Below are 14,147 nucleotides of genomic sequence, written 5' to 3' on the forward strand. Positions count from 1 at the left end.
GGTTCTCATTGTAGTCCCCCCTTACCTGCGGGTTCACTTTCCACGGTTTCAGTTACCCGTGGTCTGGGAGCAGATGATCCTCCTCCTGACAAATCATCAGGAGGTCCATAGTACCCTAACACTAGGTCACAACGCCTACATCATTCCCCTCACTGCATCTCCTCACGGGGGCATTTTCTCATCTCATACTGTCATATGAAAAATGGTGAGTACAGGACAATAAGGTATTTTTAGAGAAAGACAACATTCACATAAGTTTTATTACAGTACTTTGTTGTCTATTTTATTATTATTTTTAATCTCTTACTATGCCTAATTTACAAATTAAACTTTATCATGGGTATGTATATATAGGAAAAAACATAGTATGTAGGGTTTTGTACTATCTACGGTTTCAGATATCCACTGGGGGTCTGGGAGTGTATCCCCTGTGGATAAGGGGGTGACTACTGTATAGTTAAAATTACTCTTGACAGTTCCTTGAAGGGTGCCTGGGTGGTTCAGTGGGTAGGTGGCCGACTCCTGATTTCAGCTCAGATCATGATCTCAGGGTCCTGGGATCTGGCCCCGTGTCAGGCTCCACCCTGAGCAGGAAGTCTGCTTGAGATCTCCACCCCCTTCTCTAAAATAAATTAATAACTCTTAAAAAGAAAAGAAAAGAAAAAAAATTCCTTGAAAGGATGACATGTCAAAGACCAGAGTTTATCTTTCAATAAATTCAACACACGGAGTAATTTTCTTCTGTGGAGACACGTAGCTGTTTCTTTAGTTAGGCTCTAACATGTAAGTTGCTGGTGTTTACCAAGCATGTAATAAATGCTAGAAAAATCTCAGGGTTGTGAGATGCTGGTGCTTTGAGGACACAGGAACTAAAGCCTTGTTAAAGGGCCACAACTTCAAACCTCCCATTTATTCTCAACCACGAGCTCATTGAATAGAATGATGGATAAAATCTCTCCCTTACTTCTGTCCCCTCTCCTCTCTCTTTTGCTTCTACATACTAGGTGTGCAGTATATGCTCAGTACATACTTACTAAAAGAATAAATGAAGTTATAGTAAATAGCAGATTCTACTCTAGTGAGGTCTTGATTGCCACAAAATCAACTGTAACCCAAAGAGGTAACTGAGTGCTAGGCTAAGTTCCTGGAACATAGCGTATGGTTCACATGGACCCAGAAGATAATAATACATATGTAATTGGTGGTGATGATGAATAACAAAAAGTGTTGTCCTTAGCCTATCATTTTAGAATATATACATTGTATTTGCCCTTCATAAAAAACTCATAAGCTAACTTCTTTGAAAAAGGAAATGGGATTTGAAGGACAGAGCATAAAAGAAATTATTAAGAAAAATAAATATCATTACTGGGAGTTGACAGTTGACCTTTAATATGAATAAATTGGATTGTGGTATATTTTGGTTTTCAGGAAGTCCAAACCTGTTTTCCAAGATTGTCAATGTGGTTAAGCCATACTGTTTAGATTTCAAATGAATAGAGATATTTACCCTTACGTAAGAACAGGAGCCAAGTGACTTTTTATTTCCTATAGTAATTTGTAAAGCTGGATCTTTCACCTTTAGGAAGGGCCGCAACCTTCATTTTGAAATGTAATGTTGACAGGTACAAATCATAGTGTCTCCAAGCTAGGTAACACTCAACTCTCTGTTCTTACTGAAAGACAGTGAGCGTATGTACAGTTTGCTCAGTGGGTTCACCTGATTGCCTTGTAGCACGGTCAGGAAACGTGAGGGTAAAGCCAAAAGACAAAAGTTCTGTAGACATAGAAGGAGAACCACTTACACCAAGCCTGATCTGATGACAGGAGTGAGCAATTTCTAATACAGCACAGGACAATGTGGGTCAAATAAAACCTATCTGCGGGCCATGCTTGGTTCCCCAGATTCATCTGTGACAATTGATCTGTGAGTGTTGAATGAATGCTTTGGGAGGAGATTCACCTTAGGTTGTGTTTGGTCCTCCAGTTGGGGGTTCATCTCTTCCAGTGCGAATCGCTGGGGCAAACCCCAGGGAAACTAATGTGAAAATGCATGAATGATGGCTCCTGGAATTCATTGGTTCAGTGTTTTCATTTGTAACTAGCAGGTGAGGGTGAAGGGGAGCTATGCCTTGCCAAAATGAGAAGGTGCGTGTTGGCTCTTTGGGACACTGTTCTGAGAGTCTGTCAAGGAAGCAGGTTATGGTCTTATCCTTTAAAGCCAAGCAGACTGGGTCTGCCTTCTGGCTTCCCTACACAGTGGCTATGAGACATTGAGCAAGTGGCTTAGCCTCTGGAAACCACTCTTGCCTGTAAAGCATGGATAATAATAGTACCTTCCACATGGAAAAAGTTGTGATGAGACCTATGAGGTAAATAATGACTTAAGAAGTGTGTTGCATGGGGTCACCTGAGTTGCTTAGTCATTTAAGCATCCAACTCTTGATTTTGGCTCGGGTCATGATCTCAGGGTCATGAGATCGAGTCCCGCATTGGGCTCCGCACTCAGCGGGGAGTCTGCTTGAGATTCTCCCTCTCCCTCTGCCCCTCCTCCTCCTCTCCTCTCTCTCTCTCAAATAAATAAATAAATCTAAAAAAAAAAAAGTGTGTTGCAGGATGCCTGGCTCTCAACAAAGGATAGGTCATGGTAAAAATATGAAACAATGGAAAGTAAGAGGAAAAGAATTACCAATGTGCTGTTAGATGGATACCAGTTTGGTCAGGATTTTGAGTAGCTCTTTATATACTTATCCGGAGCTCTGATAGACCCCAGAAAGTCATGTCTGTTTTCTCACAGACTACCTTCTTAAATACTTGGGGCAGTTTTTGAGAGTATTTTCTCTCATACTGTGTAGGCCAGCTATGACTGAGTTATATTACCTGTTCTTCCTTCTGTTAAGTTCTATAAAGACCACACCCCCCTCTCTCTCTCTCTTTTTTTTTTAAGTTTTAAGTAAGCTCTATACACCCAACATGGGGCTCGAACACACATCCCCAAGATCAAGAGTCATACGTTCTACCGACTAAGCCAGCCAGGCACTCCCACACCCCTCTCTTTTGACAACTAGAATTTTGCCATTTTATAATGAGATAATAGCCAACCTTACATGAGGTACGTTTTTAGTTTACTTGATGCAATTTGAGCAATAGCGTGGGTTTCATTAGAAACACATTTTCAAGTCATCTTCTATTCAGGTGATTTCTACAGTTGGCCAACTTGATTGTTTTATTTCAGAGTGTGGTAAGGAAATAACCAACAAGTAATAGAAAAGTCTATATGCACTTTTTAAAAAAGATTTTATTTATTTGGGGCACCTGGGTGGTTCAGTCGGTTAAGCCTCTGTCTTTGGCTCAAGTCATGGTCTCAGGGTCCTGGGATCAAGGCCAGTGTCGGGCTCCCTGCTCGCAGGGAACCTGCTTCTCCCTCTCCTCCCTGCTCATGTTCTCTCTTGCTATCTCTCTCTCTCTCAAATAAATAAATAAAAATTTTTTTAAAGATTTTATTTATTTGACAGAGAGAGACACAGCGAGAGAGGGAACACAAGCAGTGGGAGTGGGGAAGGGAGAAGCAGGCTTCCCACCGAGCAGGGAGCCCGATGCAGGGCTCGATCCTAGGACCCTGGGATCATGGCCTGAGCCAAAGGCAGCCGCTTAACGACTGAGCCACCCAGGCGCCCCAATGAATAAAATTTTTTTTATTAAATCTTTTATTAAAGATTTTATTTATTTATTTGAGAGAGGGAGAGAGTGCCCATGATCTACAGGGAGGGGCAGAGGGAGAGGGAGAAGCAGACTCCCCACTGAGCGGCAAGCCCATTGCGGGGCTAGATCCCAGGACCCTGGGATCATGACCTGAGCCAAAGGCAGACACTTAACCTACTGAGCCACCCAGGTGCCCCTCTATAAACTTCTTATTGAATTGACATCTATTATGAAAAATTGGTGATAACTACAGGTGGTTTGATGATAATCAGTATTCCAACAGTATTATGTAGGTGCTAAAGATCATTATGAGGGTGCTATAAGAACATACAGAAATATGTAATGAAATTTAAAGAATGCTGTGTAAAAATGGAATATCCACAATTATAATAATAATTATGTAATAGAATAGATACACATAGGAAATATACAATGAAAATGGCTGCAAGTTTATCAGGAGAGTAAGGAAAATAGGATTATGGCACCTGAATACTGTTATTTTAATTTTTTTGGTCTTTATAAAAACTTCAAAATATCAGATGGCTTGGGGGGTTCAATTGGCGGCTATCTCTAATTGAATCCATAGCCTTATGTGTGTATTGACAATATTTGGCTAGAGCCCAGTATACTGTAGTTATTTATCAGATTTCCTCTGGTCACTAGCTTGGATGATATTTTAGATAATGGTGACTGACATTACTATATTCCTCTTCTTTTCAGTGATGAAAATGCCAGGAAAGATTTAAAGACCCTACCAGCCTTTCCAACCAAAACTCTTCAGGAGCATCCATCCCTTGCTTACTGGTAAGCCAAAGCAAGACAACAGGTGACCTTGATATCATAGCCTCCATTGAGAACTGCATGCTTTTCAAGAAATTAAAAGAAATATAAGTGAAGAAAGTATCAAATAGCCCATCACATGCATCAGAGTGACTATAAGTAGACCTTGATCCTTTCCGTGAAAGGGTCTTGCCAAAGCTTACTGGAGATCATCGTACCAAGACTGTAGTCATTTGTGAAGTGTGGCTATGTGCCTTCTCATTCACATGTGTTAAAGGTCTGTAGAGAGTGCTTTTAAGTAAACATGTGCAGTCGCTGTGTAATGTGGCCTTAATCTAGCAGAGTGTAATATACATGTTACAAAATACAGATTTCCTTGGATGGAGGTTTTCTTAATGGCCAGAAATGACCTGACTGATCAGAGTTGTCTTCTGTGGCCAAAAATTGTTGTATATTTCAAGTCGTTCTATTTGTTTATATTATAATGAATCCATAGTACCCATTTTCCTTACAGCATTTTTCCTAGAAAAGTACTTATTTCCCCCTTTGAATTAGTTACATCCCCTTTAAATACAGTTTCCTTGATTTATGGCTCTGAATCCTGAAGATAGTTTTCCTTTCCACTGAAAAACTGATTACAAAATAAATATTCAACATGAATAGCTTTAATAGGAAAGATGAAATGCAGTTCCCACAGAAAGAGCAAAAGTGAGTCCTGAGACTACATTGCTTCCTGAGTCTGGAATCTTCCAAACAAATCATTGTTAAGTGATAGTTTCTTAAGAAAAAAAAAAACAAAGACCGTTTACCACTGATTACTGGTTGTGTAGAGATAAAAACATTTACCCTTCTAGGTTATACTTGAGATATGATGGGTCTCTGTAAGTAGGGTACACTAGCTGACATCAAAAGTGACAGACTTTAGCCTAGTTCTTGCCTTTCTAGTCAACAAGGTTGGCTTTTTTTTTAACTTTTTTTTTTTTTTTTTAGTAAGTAATCTCTACCCCCAGTGTGGGGCTTGAACTCATCACCCCAAGATCAAGAGTCACATGTTCTACTGACTGAGCCAGCCAGGTGCCCCTCTAGTCAACAAGTTTTATATTGGGACAATAACGAAGGGTTTTCTCTGAAAGCAGTGTGCCCCAGGTAGCAAGTGACAAGAGAGTATTTTGGATACTCAGACTCAGAACAGTTTTAATCCTTTCTAAATCTTTGTGGATAATTTAAGGAAAATGCCTTTAATAACTAACACATGCTGATCTCTTTTTTTTAAACCTTTTAATTTCCCTAGCAAGGCTCACTAATTAGTATTTAATAATATTATTTTGTATTTTATATCCCATTCAATTATGGCAAAAAATACCAGTTTTTCATATGATAAATTGATATTACCTTTCCTTTTCCAATAAATTAAGTTTTTAAAAGTATTGATATATTTATTTATATATCATATAAAATATAAATAAAAAATCATGATAGGTAGCCAAATGTCTGAGGTTCAGAAATCCATGTCCTATAGAAACTCAAGTCAGCCAGCTTCTATCTCCCAAACAAGTTGGTGAAGGTCTTTATTCTCAAGTTTCTCAACAAGCCAGCTGAGAATCTTGAAACTGAGTCTGTACCTCATATAATCGTGCATGCCATATTTCTCATTTCCTTGTTTTACAGTGAGGACAGGGTAATTGAGCATTATTTGAAAATCAAAGGTCTGACTCGGGGTCAAGCTGTGGTTCAGTAAGTATCTGTCTTTCCTTTTGCTTAGATAGAATTTTAATGTCTTCTGTTTGAAGAAATCATCTGAAAATGATTTCTGTTGTGTGGTTTGTGTGTATATTGTCCCCATCTGGTTAGAAAAGCCTTACTATGAATTATAAAATGCCTTGAATCATTCCATAGTTGGTGTTATTAATCCAGATATCTTCCAGTGTCAGGCAGGTAGCAAAACAGAAATGTAGGCCAGGTGTAGGGCAATAGGGAATGGTGGGGACTGAGGTAAACTGGAGAGCTGTTGTCCTGAGTCGAGGCAAGGTGATTCAGTCTCAGAAATCAGGCCTAAAGCTATCAGACCTGATATTTCTATGAAAAGCTGGAAATTCTGATTTTTAAAATCCAATTTTAAACATTGCAAAGTAATTTTAAGAAAATTTTATTACAATGCAAGCCAAACAAAACCTATCTGGAGGCCATGTTTGGTTGTCTGGTTTGCGACTCTACTTTGGGTAGAGCATACAGTGTTGGTGTTGGATAATCTATATCTGCGTGCTACCAAGAACAGACCATAGTGACATATCTCTGTATTTTAGACTTACAGAGTTGCCGCCCATTTATTTATTTTTTTTAAGATTTATTAAAATCAGCGGGGAGCCCTGACGCAGGGCCCGATCCCAGGACCTTGAGATCATGACCTGAACCAAAACCAAGAGTCTGAGACTTAAGTGACTGAGCCATCCAGGCACCCCACCATCCATTTATTAACAATAGTTCACAAGCTACGTTGAAGTTTTAAAATTATAAGAACTAAATTTATAATTTTATAATTTTAAAATTATAAAAATGAATATAGCATTATTGCTGTAGTAATTGTAGAATAACTTTTATGGCCATCGAAGTTCTTTTAAAAACCCACTGAATATAGCTCAGAGCATGTGAGAACTGAAGTCAGGACTTAGAGACCGCATTTCCCCTGGTCAGTGTATAGATCTCCCTTACAACCTCTACCTCTTGCACTAATCGCCTTTTTATCACGGCACACCTTCTGTGGCCTTCAAGGCAGAAATCAAAAAGGAGCAGTCCTGAAGTTGAATCCTTGACATTTTAACTCATGGTGCCTGTTTTCTGGGGGGGCGGGGTGGGGGGAAGAGGAGTAACAATTTCCCTGAAGGATTTTAGGTTAGGCTAATGAGCATGTTATGAAGTGTCCTTGTTTAAATGCAGAGTCCTTTTACTTCCCTTAATCATGAAGGGAATGGAGTTGTGGCTCCAAGTAAGAGACTAGCTTGGTGGTTAAGGCTCTAGACTGTGGAATCCATCTCGCTTTGTTAGAATCTTGGGTGTGCAGTGTATTTGCTGCATGTTGCTGCCCATTTACCTAACCTCTTATATTCATCTACATACAGGCCATTTACTTTGTAAAAAAGCGTCCCAAATTATTGATTACAAAACCCAGAGCAATTGATATTCAAAATGTCATTAAAAAGCCCACTTGTACTAAACAGGAACCTCAATTCTTTGTGAGCAGAGAGGAAGTCTTACACAATTTATGCCACTCCATAAAGCCTTAGAAGTACACAATCAATACTTGTTGATTAGAAATAGTAAATGGAGTAAATGGAGAAATCATTGTTTTAATTTTTATTTGGGGGGTATATTTTTTAAAATCAGTTTGATATACAATAAAATTCATCCTTTTTAGGTACATATTTCTTAGAGTTTAGACCTAAGAGTTAAGGTATATATTTCTAAGAGTTTACCACAATCAGTAAGTGGAATCACTTTTTTTTTTTTTTTGACAATTTATTTTTTTGCCTATATGTATATACGTATGTATGTAATTTCTAGGCCCAACATGGCATTCCCAACTCACAATCCCAAGATCAAGAGCCATATGGTCTGCTGACTGAGCCAGCTAGGTGCCCTACGATTGCTTTACTTTTTACTTGTTATGAGCATGACCCAAAAGTTGTTCTCATTGCTTTGCATTAAGTGCTTAGTTTAGTGCTTAGTTTTAAAAATACTTGCAATTTGGGTTTATGATACGGTCTAATATGTTTCTAAGACATAGAAATCTTAATATGCAGAAAATAACATTTCTTATAGCTTTTGGAAATTGAAGTTTTGTTAGCAACTTCCTAACATTTGGGTAAGGTAAAATATATTACTCCCTAGAATGGCTTATTCTATTTCTACTTTAGTCAGAGGCATTATCCATGGTTGTAATGAGGAAAGTAGACACAAATTGTGTTTCTTTTCTTTTTTTTAAGATTTATTTATTTATTTGAGAGAGAGTGAGCGAGCAGGGGGAGGGGCAAAGAGAGAGGGAGAGAGAACCTCAAGCAGACTCTCCGCTGAGTGCAGAGCCCTACGCAGGCTGGATCTCAGGATCCTGAGATCATGACCTGAGCCGAAATCAAGAATCGGACACTTAAGTGACTAAGCCACCCAGGCGCCCCACAAATCATATTTCTGTACATCACTTTTCCCAAAATGATCCTCTAATTTATTAAGAGATTATAATATATATTCATTTTTCATAGGTATATGAAAATAGTAGAAGCTCTACCCACGTATGGAGTCCATTATTATGCAGTAAAGGTAAATACTTTTGCATATCAAAGCTTTCATAATGCCCATGTTAGTTTGTGGGTTAGTGAACAGTACCAGAGTCTAAAATCACATAAATTAATATGCATATGTATGCAAATCATCTCTATAAATTTCAACATTTAAAATATGATTGATTTTCTTAAAAAAAAAAGACTGATTATATCTTGTCATTTGTAGCAAATTATAAAGCTCATTATTTTTGTAAAATACTTGCTCCATTGAAATGTTTTCCCAAAACCTCTATTAATCCTAACATACTCAAATTATTCTCTTTTAGCACATCCATTCCTTTTACCTATTTTTGCTGCTATTTCTCTTCTCCAGTTGTTCACCTGCCTAATAGTGCCGGATACTCACTTGATAGAGCCTTTATATGAGAATCATAAACTTGCCATTGTCATTTCAGCAGATTCATAAAGTTCTCAAAATTTTGCAGGATTTGTGATAGCAATTTTCAGTTGGTATATTTCATATTTGTGTAGTATTTTCAGGTGTTTTCAAGCAGGGAGAGATTGATTAAGAATGAAGGGGGGGAAATCAGAGGGGGAGATGAACCATGAGAGACTATGGACTCTGAAAAACAAACCGAGGGTTCTAGAGTGGAGGGGGGTGGGAGGATGTGTTAGCCTGGTGATGGGTATTAAAGAGGGCACGTTCTGCATGGAGCACTGGGTGTTATACGCAAACAGTGAATCATGGAACACTACGTCAAAAACTAATGATGTAATATATGGTGATTAACATAACATAATAAAAAAAAAAAGAACTATTTTGAGATGTAAGGGATAAAGCACCATTAAGAAGGGGGTCTTGTTTGAAAGGAATTTTATCATAGATCAATCTTGAGTGACTTTTCAAGTTACAACAGTATTTGCAATTCAAAATGGGGGATTAAATAATAAATACTTGCATAATGAGGATACCTTGTACTAAAAATATGTAGCAATTCAACTTCGGTTTCTCCTGATTCTTAATTTTTTTGCATATGGGTATATATTTAAGTCTAAATTTTTCTTTCCCTATGTCAATACATCCTTCGCTTTGGCAAGACCTAAAAGATAAATTTACGAAAAAAAAATTCCTCTCCTCCCCATATGTACCTCAAAGTGATGATTCAAACATCCTGCCATTGAATCATACAGTTCTCCAAAAGAGCTTTTCAGTATTCCCACATTCATTGTTAAGTGGCTTATAAACACCAGGTTTGGAGCCACCTTTCTCATCTTTGTAATTCTTTGGAAACTTCCCTGACCATTATAGCCGGTTACTGATCAAGAGAACAGAGAGCTTTTTTTCTTTTTCTTTTTAGTTTCTTTTCTTTTCTTTCTTTCTTTCTTTTTAAATGGATAACTGGCTTTCCACTCGGGATTAATTTTACATTTTCTTTCTTTTCTCCAACAGTCAAGACAGTAATGGTTCATTCTTTTTGATGGCGTTAATAGTATTGATCTAACTTACAGATCTTTTTTGAAGGCATTTTAATAGCAAGTTAGGTTTTTAAGTAATATTTTGTTTACCAAGACAGCTTTATTGTGACTTGCTGATATTTGTTAAAAGATAAAATTGGTAAATCTTCACCTCTAGAAGACTGAACAATTAGGGCTTGGTTCTCATGCTTTTCCATCTTCCAGGATAAACAAGGACTTCCTTGGTGGCTTGGAATCAGCTATAAAGGAATCGGCCAGTATGATTTGCAAGATAAAGTGAAACCTCGGAAAGTAAGTGTGAATCATTTTAGACACATAGGAGAACTTAAGCTATTCTGGATTTGGCAACATTGCTTTAATGGGCACCAGAATAGTCTCGGACAAGTAACTTTCGTTAGTGAAGCTATGGGTTCAGAGAAGGCTCAGGTTAAGTGAAAAATGCTTTTTATAACTAATTTATGTACCTTTCATCCAGCAATTCCATATCTGATCATTTATTCTAAGGGAATCCAGTTATGCACAAAGACTTAACTGTAAGGATGTTGATCCTAACTTCATTTATAAATGCATACAATTAGATTTCTATTTTAAGGTCATATGAAGAGAAGGATGACATTTGTTTTCCAAGTTTTGTATATATCTATCTGTTATATAGGCATAAAATATTTATTTATATACATAATTATATATAATGTTAATATATTTTTTATATAAATTATATATACACACACACACATATATATACATACATACATATACATACATATGCTTACTGATATTGGATGGATACACAGGTGGATGAATTGTGAAGACATAAGCCTGAGTATTTGGTGCTGGCTCCCTCTCAGTAATCCAGTCCTGACTGATCTTTTGACTACTGCTGCTATTTTCACTTACCTTTGGTTCACAGTTTTCCACACGAAACATGTCTGCTTTTTTCAAAAGAAAAATAAGTTCCGTGCTGTTTATTAAAGGTCACACTCTCTCAGGTTTGGGTGTTCCAGACCTAATAAATGACGTTATTTTCCATTTGCACTGTGGCCATGACACTTCTTCTCTTGATCCAAGCACAGGCGTATAATCCGTTTCTGCCCATATGAGAATGGATGAGTCCGTGTAGACAGCCACCCACCTGCCCTGGCCTAACCGTGTATTATAATGACACGAAGGCTTACTCATGCCGCCCCTGGTTGGTTTCGCCGCCCTCCCTGTGCTCTGCTGCCATCAGCGGGCGACACGGCAGTGAAACAGTGACCTATAATAGCAGACCATGTGCTATCACACCCCAACATTGAAGCCTTGAATAACTCCTATCATTTCCATCTGTCTCGTGCTTTAATGTCTGTTAGAAAAACAGCCATATTCATCATAAACCGGCCTTTGTCATCATACCACAGTGTTCTTCATCTTCTTTGTGGTTTTTCAGCTTTAACAATGCTCACAATCTTTCGTTGAGTTAAAATAATTAAGCTCCTCTTTTCTCCCCATTTTATGATTGTGAAGCTGACACAGACAACACAAAGGGGTGGCCCAGGGCTCACCCCCTTCTAATGCCAGTCCTGCCCTACCGGAGCAGACTAGCTGGGCATTGAGGCTTCTTACTGGAAAATATTGATAAAAATAAAATATCATTTCATAACCTATATCCATCTGTGTGAGGGACAGGAAGGCAGCATATTTGTAATCCTATAACAAAATGGTGTCTCTATAAGCCCTGTGACTAAGATCAATTGAAGTAAGGTATACTTACTTAATTTCCAGGAAGCGTATGAATAATGTTGTTCATACTTGAAAATTTGCCTCTAAGACCAAATTTCAAATAAATAATGTTAGAAATGATGGGCATGTGATTTTTTTCAAAATCATCTTCAAAATCATTTTTATTTATAGTTTTTTTTTTAAAGATTTTATTTATTCATTTGAGACACAGAGATACAGAGAGAGAGAGAGCATGAGCAGGGAGAGAGGCAGAGGGAGAAGGAGAAGCAGGCTCCCTGCTGAGCCAGGAGCCCGATGTGGGGCTCGATCCCAGGGCCCTGGGATCATGACCTGAGCCGAAGGCAGATGCTTAACCATCTGAGCCACCCAGGCGCCCCTATTTATAGTTATTTTTTTAACCAAAAGTTATACATAGCCATTGTAAAAACAACAACAACAACAAAAATACAAACTACAGAAACATGTCAGTTAGGGCAGGAAGTCCTTCTGCAATTCCCATCCCTTCCCCATGATAACCACAGTCAGGAGAATGATAACTGGTTCATTGAGACTTTGTCAGTGTATATCCTGAGCTTTCCAGAGAGAGAAATCTTTCTATGGACACGATTTCATCCCATGTCCTATTTCTCCAGGTTACTTTATAAACACATCTCTCTTCACTCGGTCTAAAGCTGCCCAGTATCCAACATGTGGAAATACATACAAATACTGACTCGCTTTTGATGGACATTATGGTTGTTAACTGTGGGGGTCCGTGGGGGGGAGAAGGAGCATAATGAATCCCAGTCAATGCATATAACTAATCCCTAGTTTATCTATTTTATAATACCAAATCATTGCTTATCGTGTTTTCTTGAGGTAGACCTCAACCTATATTAACATTTTTTGGTAATTTATTTCTCTGCTGAATTTTACTTTAAGAAATAACATTCAGGAGTCTCACTGGTTTCACTGAATCTTGCATGTCATATATAACTTAAATCAACTCACAAGTCATCTCTTAGCGAATGTGGCTTCATGAAATTGAGAATCCTGCAGAATATAAATGCATCTACTAAAAACAACCAGACTTTCTCCCAAAATAATGGTGAATCAGAATCTGCGCAGTAAAAGTTGCAGCGAATTTCCTCTCAGTTGCTTATGACTCACAGCCCTTTCTTTACATTCACAGTTTTATAGGAATTGGTCAATATTGTTTGACACTGATCACAATCAGCCTTGCTTGTTCAACCCAGAGTTGAGACAAGGATCAGAAGACACTTTCTTTTTTCGATTGGCAGAGTTTTCGCTTTCATTTTCAAGATGTGCCATTCAATTCAAAAAGGACCTAACGGGGCCATCTTGTTTACCACTGCCTCTTCTCTATGTTGGTTATTTTTGCAGCCATCCATTGTACCACTGTTTGCATCCTCCTTCTTCTGTTAAAACCCGACAATGGATTTTGCTTCCATCTGTTTATTTTTCCATGGCCAAACAACCTATGGGTTTAATTGGAGGGAGGATGTCCTACAAGTCACTGCCCTGGCCCAGTTGGTCCAAATGAAAGGACCATAATTTAAAAGGCCGTGAGCACTGACTTGTAAAAAGGAGGATCATGCTTCAGCTGTTTGCATGACCTGGGCACACAGCAAGTTACCAGTGGCCGAGCAGGAATGAAGGTCAAGACTGGCAAACCCTGAAACAAAGGCTGGAATGGGAGGCCTTGGAGATGCTCAGCCTCTTGAGCTGCTTGTTACACATGCCTGCTGAGTTATAATTACGTAGCTTGAAAACAGGCCAGAAGGGGGAAGATTTGCCAATAATAAGAGAGACTGACTAATGCCAAAGCCTATTTTGAAAAAAATGTTTGTCCAAGACCCACAAGCTGAAGCTTTCTGTCCTTTCCATATAATGTCTATTAGTTGTAGCCTAGGAATGTTGGGGACTATGTCTCTCGTACCTGCTAGAACACCCAGCAAGTATTCTTCATGTATTTTGGCTCTAAGGCTTTTGCCAGTCATGGGGGAAAGTTTTCCGTCTGTGTAGCATAATGATGCAGAGCAAGAATTTGGGAAGCAACCCATGGCCTGTCTTTGGTGTCTGGTGTCTGTTTGCTCTGTGACCTTGGGCATGTTTTTTTAATCTCTCTTTAAACTCAGTGTCTTCATCTGCACCACGGTAATACAACTGATGACTTAGGGTGTTTGTAAGCATTAC

General features: G+C 38.4%; 1 protein-coding gene across 3 annotated transcripts in view; it reads left to right on the forward strand.

Annotated features, from left to right (window-relative positions):
- Positions 1–14,147, forward strand: part of FRMD4B (FERM domain containing 4B) — a 323,175-nt gene that overhangs the window by 276,973 nt on the left and 32,055 nt on the right. For all 3 annotated transcript variants that reach the window (XM_078076109.1, XM_078076102.1, XM_078076107.1), the window contains 4 exons: positions 4,423–4,506; positions 6,151–6,216; positions 8,736–8,793; positions 10,437–10,523. In XM_078076109.1, the coding sequence (XP_077932235.1) occupies positions 4,423–4,506; positions 6,151–6,216; positions 8,736–8,793; positions 10,437–10,523 (295 nt within the window). The remainder of the gene's footprint in view (positions 1–4,422; positions 4,507–6,150; positions 6,217–8,735; positions 8,794–10,436; positions 10,524–14,147) is intronic.

Source organism: Halichoerus grypus, chromosome 1 (assembly GCF_964656455.1).
Source record: "Halichoerus grypus chromosome 1, mHalGry1.hap1.1, whole genome shotgun sequence".
Taxonomy (NCBI): domain Eukaryota; kingdom Metazoa; phylum Chordata; class Mammalia; order Carnivora; family Phocidae; genus Halichoerus; species Halichoerus grypus.